General features: G+C 39.5%; 2 protein-coding genes across 2 annotated transcripts in view; one reads left to right on the forward strand and one right to left on the reverse strand.

The window, feature by feature from the left end:
• LOC119655131 (calcium release-activated calcium channel protein 1) overlaps positions 1-16820 on the forward strand; it is a 63215-nt gene extending 46395 nt beyond the window's left edge. Inside the window, exons 3-4 of the mRNA XM_038060869.1 lie at positions 8489-8638; positions 15583-16820. Of these exons, the coding sequence (XP_037916797.1) occupies positions 8489-8638; positions 15583-16104 (672 nt within the window). The 3' untranslated portion in view covers positions 16105-16820. The remainder of the gene's footprint in view (positions 1-8488; positions 8639-15582) is intronic.
• A 5-nt stretch (positions 16821-16825) lies between these two features.
• LOC119655142 (MORN repeat-containing protein 3) lies at positions 16826-18275 on the reverse strand. The gene is made up of 4 exons (XM_038060881.1): positions 17387-18275; positions 17145-17329; positions 16933-17019; positions 16826-16868 (listed from the first exon to the last, which is right to left on the reverse strand). Exons 1-4 carry the CDS (start codon positions 17844-17846, stop codon positions 16827-16829), a joined length of 774 nt encoding a protein of 257 aa, XP_037916809.1. The 5' UTR covers positions 17847-18275; the 3' UTR covers position 16826.
• Between the last annotated feature and the right edge of the window lie 3870 nt (positions 18276-22145).

Consider the following 22145-nt stretch of genomic DNA (forward strand, 5'->3'; position numbering starts at 1 on the left):
TCGTCCGAGCCAAGCAGTTAGACACTTAGTGCTACTGTTAAGTAAAATCCGGTATCTACCAAGATTTTGACAACTGATAAATAGACTACATGTTCAGTCGGTTTCAAGGAGGCCTACTTTGATCATGATGGATCGTAGATTCCCGAGGGGCTCCCAATATTGCGATTTGCAACTTTCAAAATTTTGTAACGCTCATCATAGGTCTAGGTCAACGGAATCTTGTTGAAACGTCCAGCCCGCATCACTGAATTACTACTGCTGGGACAAGGAAGCGCTATGGCTTCGAAATGTTATAGGGGTACTCGTGTATAAACTGTAGATATACATTTATTCTTGCGGTACCTTTTTACATTTTACCTGCGAAAGAAATATTTTGTTTCTGCTGGTGCGTAAACACATTTTGATACTGTAACGCCATTCAACGAACGAATTTAACCGACTCTTATTTAGTGACAGAATTACAGCTTTAGTTTGAATTATTGAAATTTGTGTCAGGTATAAACAGCGTTCATGCATCCTATTTAGTTTTTCAATTAGTAAAAAAGTGTGTGTAAATATTTAGTTCATTGGTCTTCTTTCTTCTTTTTAATGTGCTAAAAAGTTACTAGAATTTGAATTATGCCATTTGAGAGCCGATCCAGAGGCTAACATCTTCAGTATAATGTATGCAAAATCATTTTCCATGCTTGCCAATATTGAACTCACTAAATGTTTATTTAATATTACGAATCATTACGTTTCTTTGTCGATAGTACTATTTGCTACAACGTTCTATGCCACAATATTCTTCTAAATGTGCAGAAGCCTCTCATTGTGAAGAAATGAAACCGTGCAAATGATAATTGTGATCATAAACTTTTTATACATTTCGATTTTATAATTCTTATCTAGATAATGTAGCCAGCGAGTTCTTTTATTAGATGTACTGTAACATTAGGTTCACAAGAATAAGATACTATCACATCCTGTCAATGTAAAGTCGTCTAATGCAGTCTCAGGACTTGTATTCTGTGCTAAGCTGCCTTATGAACATAATATAAAAATACAATTTAAAATTCAATCGATTGAGGCTTGGCGAGAACAGTAAATCTCTATACCATAATATTTTATTGGGGCTTTCCGTCATTTAATTTTCATTTATAAATGCCATAAACCCAATTTTTTAAAATGGTCTATTAAAGATAAAATGATTTTATTTCAAATTTAGTAATTTATCAATCATATTTTTCATGTCAGTGACTTGCACGGAATGAATGATACAAATCGCACACGAAAATCACTTTCTTCATTTTATTTCAAATTTAAAGGTATTTAAAGATATTTTAAAATCTCAGAATTTATCTCAAGTTCTGTAAATAAAATACAAAATGAAATGCTTTTGAAATCCCCCATGTTATCGGCATTTGATTAGTCATGTTTTCGCAATTTTACAATGATTAAATGTATTTTTTTGGGTTGGGTGGGAGGTATTGATGAAGTGTTTGCGGAATAATTCTTTGGTTTGATGTCGAGCTGTTTATGGTTTAGAAATTCGACTCTTTACTTCAAGTATCATCATCTGATAGAATAGATTTTTTTAATAATAGTATAATTTTTAGAATTGATTACAAACTTCCCTTAAGTTCATCATAGAATCATGAAGTGTGGCAATATAGGTTATGATAGTAATATAGGATAGCAGTGCTGCCCGGTCTCGAACACGACTACAAATTCAGGATCAATTTCTGGAACTAAGCCAGCACAAACTCTGCCGGTCAGCTACAACGTCTGCGAGAATGCACTTGCCAACAAATTATATCCAAGACTGTGCGGAAGTCCACTCTCCTATTTCATTGAATTGGAAATGTTAAAATTAAAAGAAGTCCGAGTTGACGGAATCCGTTCGTTCGGAACAGTACAGTTCCTCCGGTTCATGATGGTACAAATTTTAATGTTCGATAGTACCATCTGTGTCAGGAAAATTGTTCCGCCTACCTTTTTCCGTTACATAGTTATAGAGTTTTTCGTGAATAGTGTCGAAAAGCGTGACCTTCCCAAAAATATCACAATTTCCCACTCCCTCAATTATTTAATTCCAGATTTGATACCATTTTTGGAAACAACATAAAATTGATATCTTTTCAATTTCAAAGGTCATCATCACTTCGAATATATAACTGTTTAATTTTTCAAGAAATTTAAAAATTGATTTTTTATTTAAGTTTCAATATGTATTATTGTAACGGTACTCTAAACTTACAAACCTGCAGTTGATAAAAGTTGCCTCATTATGCTAACTTTCAAATGAGATGTAAAAATGATGGGCTTAGGGAAAATTTTCGAATATTATGCATTAAAGGAAATGAGGGAGTGGCAAATTTTGATTTCTTTGGAAAGGTCACCCTTTTTGACACTATTCATGGAAAACGCTATAACTCTTTAACGATAAAAGTTAGAGTACCCATTCCTTGGACCAATTTTTCTCAAACAAGGGGTACTATGAAAGTATACACTGAGGAACAACATGAGGACGCAGTCCTCACGATACCAATAACGATAATGAACACTGCCTCGTTGATACGGTAGCATACACCGAGGATACCTCCTCGCGCTCCCTCCTCGGTGAAAAGATACTTCGACGATGCAACTAAAAAACCAAACTATCATAGTAAGCAGATACCAGTTAGAAAAAATATTACAATTGGTGAATATAACTTGAAGAATGTTGATAACTTTACGTAGGTTATCGAAGGACGCATACGAAGTGCGTGAAATGTAAAGGACCTTGCAGATAAATCATATTGTTCGGTACCCATAAAGTCAAAATATTATACATACACAGGAAGGCGAAGCTCAATGTCTCTAAAACAATTATCAGACCTATGTTCTGTTACGGATTCAAAACTGAGACTTTGATTCAGGCTTTTCACAAATTGCTGATTGCCTTTGAAAGGAGGGTATTAAAAAAATCCTTGAAGTTGGACAGGACGTCGAATAGCAAACTAGTTACAACAGGGTGCTGTACGATGCTTATGGCAACCCAGGTGTTCAACGAATGGACGATTCGCGAATACACGAATGAGAATTTAAGTAATTCAATTCAAATAATCTTTCAACCTAGTACGATAGCGCGGCAACGGTAACCTGACGATCGTTTCGATAATATTCCTTATTTTCTTCAAGCTTTGAAAGAGTCTAATTATGATGATGGGTTTATTTCTTGAGTCAATTTGATTTTGTAAGGATACAGGCCAAAATCTTTTCGCAAAATACGTCACAGTTTGGTTCGAAAGATGCCCACCGACGTGGAATCGACTAATTTGGCTCATTTTGAATCGATTTATTTACGGCTGCGGAATTTTCCCTGCTCCGAGGTGTGCGTCGCCTCTTTGGCGCCGCAACATCTAGTAGTGAAAGGTGAGTTTATTTGAAAACTAGGAATCAAAATATGTCCCATTCCGATATCTGCTTAAACAAAACTTACTAATAGTATACTTCCCAATTTTGGAAATTGATTGAAAAACGCCCCTTCAGTTCATCCTAGGAGTACTAAATTGCACAAGCATCGAGAACACATGCCAAGTTTCATACAAATTCGTTCAGTTTCAACGTTATAGCAGTTCAAACTTATCAATGCCATGCAAATAAGATGCTGACGTTATAATCAACGAGAATAATTGATATTCGGGTGAAATATTAAAATTCCATTCATGAAGAATCTACTTCCCCAGAGCCTTTTTTAGGTTTTGTGTGAAACACAACCTTATTAAAATCGAATCTGTCTGTCTGTCTATTACACCCGATTTATTCGGAAACGGCTGCACCCATTGTCACGAAATTTAGTGAGAACGTGTGGTCTGTGAATCCCTTTACATAAAGCAATTCGCGCTATTTTGTGTTGAGTTGAAAAGAGGGGGAGGGGGTCTCCATACATATGGAAGGGGATGCTTTTTTTTCATAGAAAAAAAAGTGTAAAAGGTCTCGTCCTCAGCTCCTATCAAACCATAAAAATCTGAATAAAATCACAGTGGCGTATCTAAACGATATCTAGGCCTCAAAACAAATTTCGTTCTGGTATCTGCACAAATAAAGTTAATAATAGTATACTAGCATATTTTAGGAATTTTGCCAGAAATCCCCTTAAATTCATGCTAGAAGTACAAAAGGTTTAAGAGATAACATAAGGCATAATTTTGGGATGTTTGAAGAAAATCCAACTATTATTAACAAAAGTTATAGGGGGTGAAACTTTGCCATTTTTTGTAAATTTCGTGCATTCTACAACCTGTATGACGTAATCATCACATATCAATTCATCAATACCACAACGAAATGAGTTCTTATGAATAGGGTCGCAAAAAATTATTTTGTTTTATTTTTTTAGTCATTTGTATATGAATATCAATTACTCTAAACAGCCATTTGTATATGTAGGTATATAGTATATGCGTGCTAATGAAGTTTGCGGAGATGTGTCTAATTCAAATAGATATATTTGTACATTAAACCAGCCGTATTTTCTGTGCACGAAGTAAATCGGAAATATGGGTACAATCCATTTATATACGTGCATATATATGTACAATATTCGGAAATAGGCAATTTGTTTGTTTAGGGTGAGTATAATATCCATGGCTGTAATATGTATGTATGTCTTGTAGTTTGGAAAAATATGAAGGAATATGTTGGATTTGTAGCTATATTCGGACAGATAAATGTGCAATGAAGTTTCTTACATAAGATGAACACAAAACCTTTATATTCGAAGCGCGAGCTTCCGTTATTGCGACTTGTTTGTATATATTGTAGGTTAAATTCTTCGCATTTACTAATAATATTAAACTCATAGTGTGGAGCGTATGAGGTTGACTATTATCAATGCAGGGCTTTCCAACAAATGATTTATTTAAATCGCTTTGTAAAAAGTAGAGTGCAATGGAGTTTTTAGCTATGTAACACGGAGATGCCAATGCACTCGTCGCTCCTCACATCTTCTTTTTCTTCAGTCTTTGTCCCGTTCACAAGCGGGGTCGGCTCGTCGTGATCGGTTTCGTCATTTTATTTTAGCAAATACCTGAACAAATTGTAATCGCGAGGCCTTTAAATTCCCATCCAGCGTGTCAAGCCACCGTTGTTTCGGCCGGCTTTTTGGTTGCTTACTATTGACTTCGATGTTCAGACCAATATTGGTATGTGAATTCTCGTTAGTGTGACCACACCATCGAAAACGCCTCTCTCGCAATTTTCCACCATCGGTGCAAAACCATATCGATCGCGGATATTCTCATTTTGCACGTGATGAAAACATGTCACGTCACCAGTGCAATGCATTATCTTCGTCTCCATTACCGCAAGACGCCGTTCATTGTCTTTTATAGTCGGCCAATACTCAGAACTATAGAGAGCGGCAGACGGGCGACATTACAGAAAATTTTATATTTGGGACGTGCGCTGATACGTCAATCACAAAGAACACCAGTTGTGGAATGCCACTTCATCCAGGTTGCGTTAATGGATGAAGCAATTTAGTAGTGCAGTTCTCCATTGGCTGATAGCATTGACTCGAGATATTTAAATCGCTGAGTTCTGGCAATGGCAGTAACCTGGCGAGAACTGAGCGATTTAAATACCTTATCAGCCAATGGAGAACTGTGTAATGCTCCTCACATGGGGAAACACAAAACCGTTTATACCTGAAGCGTCAAGCTTCCGGTTTTCCGACTTTTTTATTTTTTTAATTTGTTTACTCACTTTATCCCCACGAGTATACGGACTAGGAAGTCCGCCGTGGTTTAACCCACCGTAGCACGATAAGGTCAAACTTACTCCCTGAGGCGATCAGATATCAGTGAGGTTATGTTCAAATACCATCCGTTATTGCTGACTGTAAATTATTCAATGGGTACGGTTCGCTTGACACACCAGGTAGAGGGAGCTGTTTTTCCACTCGTCAGTCTAGATTCGTCTTGGTTGATGAGAGGTTTGGCTCCTGGAGAGCCGCATATTATTCCAAACAGCTATATTCCTGTAGTCCACTACTGGACCCCTAAAATCGGTTAAAAGTCTGCCTTTTTCTTTGTAGGCCCTTGTGTCTGTCTGGTTGTCACCTTCCATTTATTCATACAACATTGGACAAGAAATTTGGTGAAAATATAAAGTCTGGGAAACTCTTTAGTGGAGGAGCCCGAAGGTGATAGCTATGTGAACTATTAAATGGAAGGACTTAATTAGTACTTCTCGAGACTGGCTTAAATTTAAATATTAGTGAGCTTTATTATTACTGTACTTTTCTTGAAAATAAACTCTCGAGGAAACAGTAAATCACAAGCCTTCATTAGGCAAGAAGACTTAGGGCTAGAGTCATCCTGCTTCAAAGAAAATAAATCTCCTAGGTCGACATATCCGATATCTATAGAGTTATTACTATGAAGTTTAAACTATTTGGAATATTTCATCTTTTCTTCGATTTAAATACAACCAGTGAAGTTACTTCGGTTAATCAAAGCAAACACGCAATTTATCTTTTAGTATCGAATAGTCTCCTAAATTATTATCGAAATCACATGATAACACTCAAAGCCGAAATTCTAAGAGCTACAATTTGCAAAGATACTCTCATAATACAAACAAGATAGTGTTCGTACTACAACAAAAAATGACTATATTTATTGTGGACTAATATTCATTCGAAGGTGTCTACGCTTCACATATAAAATTACTTTTATTATGGCCAAGCGTGCGCATGGCTATTATCGATTCAATCATCTGTTTTGAGCTTTTTGTATGTAAACATGTACTGTGGCGTCATACCGAGGCCGGTATGTTGAATATGTAAATTTAAGTGAAACTAAATGATTTGTTCATATCCACCAAACACCAAACATTGCTTGTATACAAATCTGAATCTAATTTCGACAGTGAGACATGATTTTCACAATTGCATTGGATGGCTTGCATTGGGTCGTGAACAATAACTTCAGTCTAGATTGCCTTTAGAATTTAGAATTGTCATTTAGTTAATGAAATCATAAACTAATCAAGAAAAGAATAGGGAACTAGATGGCAAATTGGCAACTAAATACTATATAATAACTAAACCATTTGGAAATTCTTAGTCTATTTGAAAAGTCTAGTTTATTTTGGCGTTTACATAATCCAGCTATGTTAAAAATCGCATATTTGTTTGATGCAAAAAGGAAGTCCCGCAGCCACTACATTGGTATACTTTCTCCTGCATCCACTTTCAATCTAACTTTTCGCGAATTTTCCGCGTTTCATGGGAGGACAAATGGGAAAACTACTTATATTAAAAAATATCTGATTCGCATTTCTAATTTTCTCCTATTAGATTCGGATTTATAATAAATATTATGCAGTCTTTATCTTTATACTTTGCAAAGAAGATAGATACGAATATACTATATATACTCGTATTGTATGCATGTCGAAACTTTTTGTGTGGTTCTATACCAGCGGCAAATAGAATTTATATCTTGTTCTGCGCTTGTTCTGTGTTATCATATTGAAACCCTGTAGAACATGAGTGACATACAACGAACTTAGTTTGATTCATTTCGTTGCCCAAGAAGCTGTGCAAGTTTGTTTTCGGAACCGCGACCATGTATGAAATCGCGTCAAAAGGCAGAAAATCTTTATGTTCTACCTACATCCAAGGGGAATTTCCATAGTTGGCTATTAAAATGTGTAGTAAATAGTAAAGTTCTTCTCATTAGCATACAATTAAAGCTCCTCACCTCTATAGTGCTGAATGTAACTCCGGTGGTATACTGTAAAATTGTGATTACATGCAGGAGGCAGATCTTGTATAATTGAATTGAAAAAGATTGTGTGCTTGATTCTAAATGGCGTTTAAACGGAAACAATGAATTCAAATGGACTCATTAGAAATTACATATTATGCTTTATGGTTCTCCCGTGTAAAGTGATATATTGTTTACAGTGGCAGTTATCCGGTGGGAAACTCGATACAAACTAGCAGTAAAGAAACGATTTAAATTAAACAGCAAGTGGCGATTCTCTGAGTGTTTTGTCTGTATTCCCTACGGTGCCTAAATCTACAATGCAAAAGCTCTTCGTAAATACAATCGGCGATAAGGAACCTAATTTCGCCAATTAAATTTTCACTTGTGTGCGCTCAGCCTATGGCCTAGCTTAGCTTGCAATATTAGCTTAACGGGCGAGCCCAAAATACATAATAGAAAAAATGTATACAAGTCTCAGTTGCTCGCGATCTAATTTAAGTTGCAATACGCGATCGGAAAATATTGTTGCGAATAATTTGAATTCAAAACGTGCTTCGCCAGCTTCAAACTCGAAGCACTCTGGATCTGTTTCTGGTTTAGGCTTTGGCCTGGTTACAGCTACAACACCAATAATTGGTCAACTGTCGCACGATTATAAGTTCTGCGATTGTTGTCGTCCATTAGCTTTTCCATCGAACAACAGCAGCGGTATCCGTACTTATCATACAAACAATTTCCGTTTCCAGCCTTCCAGACGTTCCACTAATAACAGCATGTCACAAGCCGGAGATGATTTTCATTCGCCCAGCTATTTGTCCTGGCGGAAGCTGCAGTTGAGTCGGGCTAAATTGAAGGCATCAAGCAAGACATCGGCATTGCTATCTGGATTCGCTATGGTAAGTTTTCTTTTAATTCTATGCCACTAAATGTACGTATATTTTGAAAATAATTTTGGCACGCCAGAGTATCTTTTTAAAGAAAATTGCCGAATTGCATTTCAGCAAAACACAGATTTGGCAACGACATAGTAAATCATGATTAAGACTTATTAGTTTTATGGATGAATTAAAACATATTCGCGGTTCTTCTCTCTACTTTAATTGTATCTTAAATGAAAGGCAGTGAAAGATTGTTTGCATATTGCCGTACTCTGAATATTCTTGACAGGCACTGCTAGCAATTCTAAGAAATTTATCAACAATTCTAATCGGTGAAATTCATTACATTAAAAAATTGATTGAATGATATCAATTGAGTGCTTCAGAATGATTGTATTTGTATTGTCTCTGTGACACAAAAAATTATAGTGAAGATATATAGTGTGTTCAATCAGAAAATGTTGAGTTTGAAAAAGTAATTCTATTTTAAAAAGTAACGTATCCCTCCCCCCTTTCACAATGAATACTCTATTGACTTTCGATTGCATTTGTTTACTGAATATGGCATCGTCTCCAATTTACGATATCTGATGTGTGCAATCCCACGAACCCAATTCGTCGCGCTCTAAGTTTTTCGGTTGTGGCGGTTCCCGCAGTAGCGGGAAATCTTTTTATATGTACATATAATATATATATGATTGTCATTTACCCCTTGGCGATGTAAAGCGCATCAACCTACCCGCCATCGTTCGCGGTTGTTGGCTAAAATGCGGTTCAGCTCTCCCCAGGATTTTCAGAGATGCAAGCACTCCTCCGTTACTGTTCTGCGCCAAGTGCTCTTGGGGCGACCAACTCAACGGCCATCTAGAGAGGATGGGTTCCACTTCAATTGTCGCCCTACCTTAATATGTGACCTATCCGATTGTGTCCGGATAGCTGAGTGGTTAGAGCGCAAGGCTGTCGTACGGAAGGTCGCGGTTCAAATCTCACTGGTGGCAGTGGAATGTGTATCGTGATTTGACGTCGGATACCAGTCGACTCAGCTGTGAATGAGTACGTGAGTCAAATTAGGGTAATAATCTCGGGCGAGCGCAATGCTGACCACATTGCCTCCTAGTGTACCGTTACGGTCTTGAATGAAGTGCTCTAACACACTTCAAGGCCCTGATCCAACATGGATTGTTGCGCCAACGATTATTATTATCCACTGCGACACAGATGTTCACGAAGGCTTGAAGTTTTCGAATGACAGTGGGGATCACTTCCATGTACATGAGACTGGTTCCATAAAAACCGTACATTTAAAAATTATTCTACAACTCTGCCATCCCCTTCAAAGTAGTCCCCTTGGGCAGCTATATAGCGATTCCAGCGCGTTTTCTACTCTTCGTAAAATTTCTGAAACGCTTCGACTGGGAGGTCCGCGAGTACCCTCGTCACGGCCGTTTGGATGTCCGTAATTGAGTCAAAATGGGTTCCTGTGACTACCGATTTTGTTCTAGGGAACAAAAAAAATTCACAGGGTGACATATCGACCGAATAAGGCGGCTGTTGCAACACGCCGATCCAATTAGAGGCTAAATACTGGTACACGCTGAGGGCGGTGCCGCACGGCGCGTTGTCTTGATGAAGGATCCAGTTACGAGCGATATCTGCGCGTACTCTGTTGACTCGTTTTCGCAATCCTTCGAGTACTTGGTGATAGTAGACCTGATTTACGGTTTGCCCCGGTGGAACAAATTCGTTGTGGACGATTCCACAGGTATCAAAAAACGTAATAATCACCCTTTTTACCTTTGACTTGCTCATGCGAACTTTTTTTCGAGCGGGGGGCGTGCGGAGACAACCATTGTGAGCTTTGGCGTTTGGAAAAACCAGCTCTCATCGCCTGTAATAATTCGTGCAGTGTGGGATCGTTTTCCACTTGTTCCAATTAGTCTTCTGCGACGGTCATTCGATGCTGCTTTTGCTCCTCAGAAAGGTTCTTTGGAACCATCTTCGCGCACAACTTTTTCATCCCGAAATCGCTTGTTAAAATTTGTCTGACTGTTTCACGGTTCATGCCCAGTTCCGAGGCCAACATTCGAACTGCTAAAGGCCGATCTTCACGGATTACGGTGCGCACACGCTGCCCATTCGCGTTAGTCCGTACCTCGACTGGTCTCCCACTCCGCGCCTCGTCTTCCACACTTTCATGCCAATCCGTAAACTCTTTATGCTATCTAAATACTTGGGCACGACTAAGAGCACTATCACCATGCACATTTACAATTTTAGCGTACGATTCTGAAGCTGTTTCGCCCAATCTGGCGCAAAATTTTATTGCGACGCGTTGCTCTAGATTTCGTTTCTCAATTTTTGTGACGAGCTCCACCAACACACGTCTACTCAACACTACACAGCAGGCGAACCAAACAAGCTAGAGCGATGGTGAATATATCAATGTAGAGGGGAAGGATGCCGGGCAAGGCGAAGGTAATTTGAAGGTTGCAGGTTTACCACAAGCGCTGCAATAAAATCAGTCTCATTACTTAATTGTCTAACCTCACAGTAATACAGAACGAACAGTAGCCCACAACAGCTTCAACTTGTCCTTGGTGTTGAGATAATTGCATCTCTAGATTTTGGACAAGGTAGCAAAAGCGGATCTAGCGCGGTTAATACGTCTGGCGACATCCAGTTCGCTGCCACCGTCAGCAGAAGCTACACTTCCTAGATATATAAATTGATCGACGCTTCCGCTTTTGCTCTGCCCATTAATGCAGATAGGGAGGGTACGATGACCTATCAGACTGAGACCCTCAGTCTCAGATCTTTAATCCAATACTACTTGATTGGAAAGAGAAAACAATTCGGAGCCATTTGGCAAAGGTCCATGACCCAGTGAGAAAGCACTGTCATCGGCGTAATCAAGGTTTTTGGGGAAAAATATCATCGTCCATTGACAAAAACTTCTTCACGTCTTCCGGATAGGACAGTATGAAAAACGTCAACAATAACAAGAAGAAATAATATCGGTGACAAGATGCAACCCTGGCGGATTTTGCTTTGGACCTCAAACTCCTATGAGATTTTATTTCGATGGCATCGTGACATTATGCGCCACCATATTTCGTGTCCGGGGCTTGACCCACGCATACTGGTTAGAGCGGGTGGGCTGTCGTAGCGGAAGTTCGCGGTTCAAATCTCACTGGTGACAGAAGGATTTGTAATTGTGGCTGGATGTCGGATATTAGTTGACTCAGCTATGAATAAGTACCTGAGTCAAATCAGGGGCGAGCGCAATGCTGATCACACACTTCAAGGCCCTGATCCAATGTAGATTGTTGCGCCAATGATTATTATAATAGTTCTGATAATAGTTATTAATTTCTCCGAAATGCTACTCCTGCGTAGAACACGCCAGATACACTTCTTGTTCACGTTGTCGAAAGCTTTCTCGAAATCGATGAAGAGCAGCTGAAACGAAGATCTAAACTCCGCACACTGTTCCGAAATGATAGTAGGATATTGATGTGGCAAACGCAGGAGAATTCAGAGCAGAAACCAACCTATTCTCTGTCGATCGAACTTTCGAGATGAGGGATCAATTCATATACGCATGTTCCGGTGACTAGCCACAAGAGGTAGAATTGCAGTGAATGCGATACAGTTAAGAACCATGGTGAAGTGTTTCTTCTATCTGTTCAGTTGCTCGTTAGCTTTGCAGGACCATCTAAAGGTTTACGGCCAGATGCAAGTTCTTTCGTAATGCGGTTTACACTTCTGAAGTCATTGCATTCTGCGGTATCTGCTCTTCAACCCTGCGAGAAGTGGCGGGCGTTCCTTGCGGTAGCTGTCAAAAACAGCCTGACTGAAACTTGGCTTCCCAGAGTACAAAAGCGCATTACCGTAAGAGAGAGGGGAATACTTTCCAGAGCCCCACCATCTTACTTCCCCTAGGTCCAGAATGTCTAGCTTATATAGTTTGAATTCTCGCTCGAGTTACGGAAAGTGAACATTCTGGGGACTTCGATATCATCATCCAGAAACCAATCATAGTTCGCTTTCGATATGCAAAGGTCGTAGCCATAAGGTTTTGGTTGCTTATATATTTTATCATATCATATTATTTTAATTAAGCCTCGCAATTAATTCGGACGCTAGCGGATAATAGCTGACACACATTCCAAAGGCATGCGAAAATGACTGGAAGAGAATCAGAATGTGTTATTTTGAACATAAATGAATTGATTTTGAACAGGTGGAAAGTGTGAACGCCAAGACATTCAATGAGTCCCATCTTTCTACATTGAAATTAAGGGGCTCTCATACATGCAAAAGGGGGTGTACATTTTTTTTCACCGAAGATAGTCATGTTGGGTATCAATTGAAAGGTCTCACACATTTCTTGAAAGGCGGTGAGTGCGTGGGTTAATAATAGTATATTACTATATTTTTCGGGAAATTGACTAAAGTAAGTAGTCTGACATACCAAATGCATATACATTACGGGTTACGTGCAAATGGGATAATTCTGCTCTCAAATATTCATACAAAAGAAACAAACAAAACCCTTCATACCTGAATCGCCGAGGTTCCGGTTTCTCGACTTGTTTGTATCTGTTTTTGGTGAACTTCTTCACGTTTGCTAATAATGTTAAACTCCTAGTGTGGAGCGTATCGAATTAGCTATAATCGATAGAGTACTTTGCAGAGCAAATTATTTGTGTAAATACGAGTAGCTGCTCGCGCACTTAAATTTCCTCACATAGGGAAATATAAAACGTTTTATACCTGAAGCGTTCAGCTTCCGGTTTCCCGATTTGTTTTCTTTACTTTTGAAATTTTCGGCCATGTCATATAGAAACCATGTCCCTCTAAAATAAAATACCATGGTTTACTTTGGTCAGATTAAAGGCTACGAAGCGTATGCAGATTTAAAACTCCTGCCGACATTATGTTCCATAAACAAGACAAAAAAAAAGAGGTTAATTTAGGGAGGGAGGAAATGAACATTCTGGGGGTTTAACATGATAACTTGCTGTGCAGGCATATTCCCATAGTCCACTTCGGACACGGATTGATTTGGAGACCACAATCCCCCCGCCACAGCATTCATACTGGGGGACACAAGGCTTACTTAAAGCTTCCATCGCAACTAAGGAGTGCGACATCCAAGTTATACAGCGCAGCCTCAGGCTTGAAAACACAAGGAGCTCTGCCCGCGATGCGAGCGTAACAACAACCATCATGAAACTCTCAGAAGGGGGCCAACTGCAAATAAATAGGTCGGAAACACATCCATCAGATGGCTATCTCGGTTCTCTTTGTACCAGATAACGTCCGGTGAGGATTCTTGGCAGAGCCATTTCAGATGAGTCTCTCAGACCCCCGGTCTGGTCACCTACCTCGAGTACGTGGGGATGGAGGGAAAGAGGACATATAACTTCCCTACGAGATGCCATCACCAGCTATAGTGCTTTTCCGAAAATTCCTTAATATTACATAGTATAGCCATAAGTTCTGTCAGTCGATGCGTATAACGAGAAATGTAAGGCCGCCGAAACTGGTAATACTGCGCACGGAGAGTACCTAATCATACCCCACTTCTGTCAGACTTTCAGGTTCCGAAGGTCGGTAGCGCGTGAACGACAACAGCATGAAGTTTGATAACTACCAAAAAAGAAGCGCGATTATTGCGTGCGAATACCCCGAAAAAAGTCATAGTTTGTTAAAAAAAAAACTGTCGGTAAACGCACGATTCGTTTTTAGGACATTAGCTCGATACCGCGAAACAGCTGATGTGGTTGACATACCGCGGGGAGGCCGAATGTCGTACATGCTGTGCGCGAGCGTATTCGTCGCAATCGTCTCCGCAAGTAGAAATGAATGTCGGCGGAAATGGGCGTTTCAACCCGAAGTATGAGTCGTATTTTACGAGAAGATCTCGGTATCCATGCGTACCGGCGGTGCAATAGCCATATGTTGACGCCAAAACGGAAGGAAATACGGTGAACTCGGTGTGATGCTTTTCTGCAACGATTTCTTGGTAAAAAATATCGCAAAATTCTATTTTCTAATGAAACAATGTTTACCATCGAGGAAAAATTCAACCGACAAAATGATCAAGTATATGCTCACAATTGTTATGAAACCAAAGTAAATGCTTCGCGAGTCCAACGTCGTCACCATCCGACTTCTGTTATGATATGGTGGGGCGTCTCATATCACGGAGTAACTGATATTCATTTCTGCGAGGCTGGCGTCAAAACCAATGCGACTGTGTACGAAAAGATGTTAGAGGATGTAGTCGAGCCATTGAATGAATCTCCATTTGCTGCAAAGCCGTGGTGCTTCCAGCAGTAGTCGGCCCCCGCTCACAATGCCAAGATAATTCAGCAGTAGTTAGCGGCGCATGTTCCTGACTTCATAAGCGCGGATGAGTGGGCCTCAGGCAGCCTAGATTTCAATCCTCTGGACTACAGCCTTTGAGCTAAGTTAGAGGAGACTGCCTGCAATCTAATTTACTCCGATTTGGAGAGTTTGAAGGCCAGCATCGGGCATGCAGCTCGAGAAATGCTGCTTCATACCATGCGTGAAGCGATCGATGCATGGCCTCACAGACTTCGGCGGCGGCCATTTTGAATATTTTTTTTTCATTTGAAAGCTCTATGTTTCCCTTTTCTAATGGTGTACATTTCGGTTGATTTGGTTTACTACTTCTTGAGAAGTAGATTTGTTTGACTGACAGAACTTATGGCTATACTATGTACATTCCTCCTGTAAACATCACAGCTGTGGATATAATTATCTCATAATTATGTTAAGTGGCGTAGGCGATAATTTCAAAAAAATTGAGGAATTTTTTAATTAATTTATTAATGCTTTCTAAAATAAATCAGATTATGTTATGACGTTTTCAAAAAATGAATTTTATTCTAAAATTGATCTACAAATTGTTTCCTTTTTTCAATTTTCAGGTAGCAATGGTAGAAGTGCAGCTCAACAACGATACACATGTTCCAATTGGCATGTTAGTGGCGTTTGCTATTTGTACAACTCTCCTCGTTGCCGTTCATATGTTAGCCCTAATGATAAGCACATGTATACTTCCCAATATCGAGACAGTTTGTAATTTGCACAGTATCTCACTTGTCCACGAATCACCTCACGAACGACTCCATTGGTATATAGAAACAGCGTGGGCATTCTCCACCCTGTTAGGTCTTATCCTATTCCTACTCGAAATTGCTATATTGTGTTGGGTGAAATTTTATGATTTGAGCCAAGCAGCTGCATGGTCAGCGTGTATTGTACTTATTCCCGTACTTATAGTCTTCCTGGCGTTTGCCATTCACTTTTATAGGTCATTAATGACACATAAATACGAAGTAACCGTGTCGGGTATTCGTGAATTGGAAATTTTGAAAGAGCAAATGGAACAGGATCATATGGACCATCGTCGGAATGGAGTGAATTTCGATGGCGGTGAAATTGTTTAGGATAGTTTTGATAGAGATGTTAAAGTTTCTGATGAATACGTTGTATTGCAATGAAACATTTCATGATTTTGTTGCTGAAAATATTGTAGCCGCCTAGAACGGGGAGGAAAAATGGTCGATCAATTTTGTAGTAGGTACATTTGAGGAGAAAATGTGGGCATACAGTGAAGTTATTAATTTGAGTTAGATTTGCTTCTTTCGCTTAATGCTTTTTGAAAGTTGGTCGCGAAAGTTTATTTAATTAATTGATATAGATCTATAGAAGAAAAAATTAGTTATTTAATCCAATATCATCGCACAATGCGATCTAAGCCAATGAATCTGTTCCCCGTTATATTAAATCGATATAGCAGTAGTGAATCGACGGGTCAAATACATTATCCACATTTTCTCCTCGTTTCAAATGTGATGAAATAGTTTCTATGTAAAACTTAATTTTAAATATGTTAATAATAATTAATACACTTAGCAAAGTATCTAATATTAAGCCAAGTACAACAACTCGAATGATTTTTATATTTGGAGCAGGAATCTGTTGTTGCTATTACTTATTGTTCTGATACACGAGGTGAGAACCGGGAGCCTCAAAAAGACTTAAGTATACTCTATGAATATAACGAATATGGAAAATTTTATACAATTCATATTGTATCGATACATTTAAGTATAGTGCAATGACTACATGTCGAAAAAATAAATTATATTTATACAAAAAAGAAAACTTACTTTCTCATTTCAGATGCTAGTTCCGAACATGGACGAATCTAGAAAGAAGTGTCGTGTATTAAGTTACCCAGAAAATACATTTAAAACAGAATTTTTTGTTACCGCGAAGTTAACTTCAGCATTATTTTCTTCGGGGAAGAATTCTCTGAATAATTCGTAGATGAGTTCATCCGGTTTGTCTAACTCACTCTGAAAAATCGAAAGGCACAAATACGGTCAATAGTGGTCTTTAAACTGACAATCACTTTCGAAGCAAGCAGCCTCGAAGTAAACGAAATCTTGTCTGTAATCCAATCAAATACTTTCTGTCTTACTTTTGGCATTGGGTAAGGAGTGGGCCGATTAGCTTGATTGCGGGAACAATCCAACATAATTGATACTTGACAGTTATTGTTTTGCCAGATCCCTTTCTGTCGTTGGCCAGTACGCAAATGATAAAATATACCTTCTCCATGCTTTTGTCCCTTCGCGAAATAACCTTCGTAGCGATTTCCATTTTCTGGGAGTGTAAGGTTGTTTCGTATATTGAAATTCAAAAAGATCTGCCCTTTATTACCTTGAAATAAGACTCCTGCGCCATGCCAAAGATCGTTTTTCCATTCTCCTACGTATTGGGACCCATCACTATAAATCATCATTCCTAAGCCATCGCGTTTGTTAGCTTTCCAACGACCGAAATAAACTCCATTTTTATAATATTGTACACCCTCGCCGCACTTTTGACCATATTTCCATTGACCAACATAAATACGCTTGTAGGTATTGTCGGGCATAAGCTTTCGTAAAGCACCTTGACCATGCCTCAGACCGCGTTCCCATTGTCCATCATAAATAACTCCATTGAAGCTGTGGCGAGCTCCGAAACCGTGGGGTTTATTTGCTTTCCAATAACCAGTGTAACGAGACCGTCCAGGGTTGACAATATATGGTCGAAATCCATTGCTTTTAGCCAATTCGACTTGCATTGATGTGTATTTGGACTTTTTGCCAGTACATGAATCCTTTATTAGTTCCATTGCTTTAACTATGATTTAAGAATAAGTTAATACTAATAACGAAACGTGCGGAATTTACTCGGATTAGTGGAAAACTTTCTAAATTAAAGTTGACAGGATTCTAATTGCCATACTTTGACTTAATTCACGACACTAGATTGAAAAATTATATTTTCGTTATTAACCATACTTTGCAATTTATTTAATGACGAAGTTGATTGCATCACATCACAATATTGAATTAATGTTACTATGGGAGCAAGGAAACTTCTGTAAGCTGGATCGATAAAAGTAAAGCCAACGTACAAGGTACATCAAAATCCTGGTAAACGCGGAAATCATTAAATTAGGGAGCATGTGCCTGAAAATGTAAAAATGTTTATTATTTGTGTATTTAGTTTGACAAAAACCGTCTTAAGTTTTTAGTTTTGCAAAAGTGCCACTACATTTGTGGCCTTTTTATCAACTTTTATCATCATCATCAACGGTGCAACAACCGGTATCTGGTCTATGCCTGCCTTGGTAAGGAACTCCAGACACCCCGGTTTTGCACCGAGGTCCACCAATTTGATATCTCTAAAAGCTGTCTGGCATCCTGACCTATGTCATCGCTTCCTGCTGAGCCGGATTTTATCCACAACCAGATGATCGTAGTATTGCTCATAGATTTCGTCATTATGTAGGCTACAGAATCGCCCATCGTTATGTAGGGTGCCAAAAATTCTTCGAAGGATTCTTCACTCGAACGTGACCAAAAGTTCGCAATTTTTCTTGCTAAGAACTCAGGTCTCCAAGAAATTCGTAAGGACTAAGAGCTTTGACCGTATGGTAAGGCGTTTCGAGCGAAACAGTTTTTGTAAGCTGAAATAGGCTCTGTTGGCAGCAAACAACCGTGCGCGGATTTCATCGATATAGCTGTTATCGGTTGGAATTTTCGACCCTAGATAGGAGAAATTTTCAATGGTCTGAAAGTTGTTGTCTCCTATCTTTATGGTTTCGTTTGACCAGTGCGATTCGATGTTGTTCGTTGTTTGATTTTTGGCGCTGACGTTGCCACCATGTGCTTCGTCTTGCCTTCATTAACGCCGCCTGCTCGATTTGGATGGTCAACTGTACATCTCGGGTTGTTCTTCCCATAATGTCAATATTGTTAGCATAGGCCGGTAGTTTGGTGGTCTTGAAGAAGATGGTGCTTCTCGCATCCACATCTGCGTCGCGAAAAGAAAGTGTTCTCCAGGAACAGGTTAACGCAGACGCAACCCTTGTTGATGTTGAATGCTCTCGAGAGTGATCCTGCTGCTTTTATCTGGCCTCGTATATTGGTCAGGGTCAACCTAATCAGTCTTATCAGTTTCGCCGGGATTCTCTCAAAGTTTTTACCCTAGCTATGCTGCTATAGGTGGCTTTAAAGTCGATGAAACGATGGTGCAACTAATGTCCATATTCCAGCAGTTTTTCCATCGTTTGCCGCAAAGAGAAAACCTGACCTGTTGCTGATTTGCCTGGAGTAAAGCCTCTTTGGTATGGGCCAATTATGTTCTGGGCATATGGGGCTGTCCGGCCTAGTAAGATAGAGGAGAATATCTTATAGATGGTGCTCAAAAACATGATACCTGTATAATTGCTGCACTGTGTGATATCCCTCTTTTTATCTATGAGACAGATAATGCCTCGTTGCCAGTCGTCAGACATTGATTCGCAGTCTCACACATTGAGCATCAGTTGATGAACCGCTTGGCGTAGTTGGTCGTCTTCATATTTAATCAATTCGGCTGTAATTCCATCGGCTCTTGGGGTTTTATGCTTTTTAAGCCGGTGGATTGTACGGACTCTTTCTTCTGTTTTTGGTGGTGGCAGCATTTGTCCGTCGCCTTCATCTCAAACTCGCCCATATTTTCGTCAGTAAAAAATGCTCAACCCATCGCTCCAATATGTCCATTCTGTCGGAAATCAGATTTCCCTCTTTGTCTTGCCAGGATGAGCGTCGAAGTGTGTAAGGCTTCATCCTGCTGACTTGTTGGCAAAACTTCCGCGCCTGGTGCGGTTGCTCTCTGTACCTTCGAGTTCACAGACCTGTTGGTTCTCTCAGGCTTCCCATTTCCATCTGTGAAGTCGCTTCTCCGCTCGACGGAGTTCGTGATAAGTCTCTGCGCGTGCCCGCGTTTTTCTGCTTCATCTCCAGGATTTCTTTTGACTGCGGATATTGCGGCATCCACTTCCCCCTTATAGGTGTTCTGGAAGCCTGTGCTGTGGATAGCTTCAGTGTTAACTCTTACCTGATTATCAGAGGGGATTGTAGGTGGTGTTGTTATTCGAGCCTGGAGCCCCATGCCAACAAGGTAGTGATCCGCTTGACCTCTTTCAGCACCGTTACCTTCTCCATTCTATGGTCATTTTCTACAATATGCCGGGTGACTGCAAAATTAATATGTGTTTTTCTGCCCCATTTTATTAGCTCAGCTTCTTTTAAATGTTCCTTGATCCGAGTCTTGATCAGTTGTTTGTTTGGCCCTACATATGTACAAGGGCAATCTTCACCAGACATCCTGTAGATGCTGCTTTTTTTCTCCTCCTTCTTCGGGTCTTTTTCTTTGCCTAATTGCGTTTTGATCGCATTTTTTTAAGGTTTTGTGTAAAACAAAATCTTATTAAAATCGATATGTCTGTCTGTCACACACATTTTTCTCCAAAAGGGACAAACCGATCCGAACGAAATTTGCTGGACAGATGGGAACTATGAATTCCCACGCATACAGCGAGTGAGGTAAATTTATGTGGAGTTTAAAGGGGTGCTCCCCATACATGCAAAGGGGGATTCAAACAAAATTTTCACCGGATATAGTCGTGTGGATATCAAATGAAAGGTCTCAATTAGAACTTTCCGAATCTGATATTAGTTTTGACATGAACTGGAAAGTGCGCGAGTAAGGAGTCAAAATGTACACATTTGAAGGGAGACAGGACTCATTTTCGGAAACTACCCAACTTTTGGGGGACTTTTGAGTCCGAAAAAAATCAGAAAAATGCGCTTAAATTCATCAGCATAGAGGACAATATTTCGTATACACATGCAAAGTTTTATAATAATCTGACCATTAAGGGCAAAGTTATAGTAGTTCAAACTTTCAATTTCGAGCGAATTTACTGCTTCTGAAGCCATGCAAATAAGATGCTGACGTCATAATTAACGAAAATAATTGACATTCGAGTGAAATATTAAAATTCTATTCATGAAGAATGTAGTTCTCCCCAGCCCTTTTTAAGGTTGTTTTCTGTGAAACGAAAGCTTATTAAAATCGGTTTACTGTCTCTCTGTCCGTCATACGCATTTTTTTTTGGGAGACTAACACCAAATTTGGTGGAAAGGTGGGAACTGTGAGCGCTCACGCAAACAGTGAGTTCCATCCTTTTACGCCGAACTTAAAGGTACCCCTATACATGCAAAAGGGGGTTGAAATTTTTTTCACCAGATATAGTCATCAAATGAAAGGCCTCGGTCAGTACTTTTCAAAGTTGGTCTTAGTTTTGATATTTGTTGGAAAGGTGGGGAGTATGGGAGGCTGAAATTGGTCATTTATTTAATAGGACCATTATCAGAAACTCAGAAGGTCGCGGTTCAAATCTCACTGGCGGCAGTGGGACTTGTATCGTGATTTGCCGTCGGACATCAGTCGACTCAGCTGTGAATGAGTACCTGAGTCAAATCAGGGTAATAATCTCGGGCGGGCGCAATACTGACCACATTGCCTCTTCCATTGTACTGTAGTGTACCGTTACGCTCTTGAATGAAGTGCTCTAACACACTTCAAGGCCCTGATCCAATATGGATTGTTGCGCCAACGATTATTATTATATTCTCAGAAACTGAAGCGTCCAGCTTCCGATTTCCCGACTTTCGATTCAATGTCTGTCTGTCTGTCACGCCCGATTTACTCGGAAACGGCTAAACTAATTGTCACGAAATTTGGCGAGAACATTTGGTCTGTGCGTTCCTTTATCATTTTGTGTAACGATTAAGGGGATTAAGGGAGTCCCCTCTGTATGCAAAAGGGGGGCGTCATTTTTTCCCAAAATTCAGTCATGTGGGGTATTAAATGAAGGGCTCGATCGGTATTTTCCGAAACTGATCTTAGTTTTGATATTAAGTGAAACATAGGGTTATGAGAACTCAAAATGTGTGCCCCAAAAAGTGAAACAGGTCTCGTTCCCCGGACCTTTCCAATCGAGAAATATGAAAAAAAATCTATATGAAATCTATGCTTAAAAATACATTTCGTTCTGGTATCTACTTAAATAAATTTAATAATGGTATATGGGAGC

The sequence above is a fragment of the Hermetia illucens genome, chromosome 1 (genome assembly GCF_905115235.1).
Source record: "Hermetia illucens chromosome 1, iHerIll2.2.curated.20191125, whole genome shotgun sequence".
Classification (NCBI taxonomy): domain Eukaryota; kingdom Metazoa; phylum Arthropoda; class Insecta; order Diptera; family Stratiomyidae; genus Hermetia; species Hermetia illucens.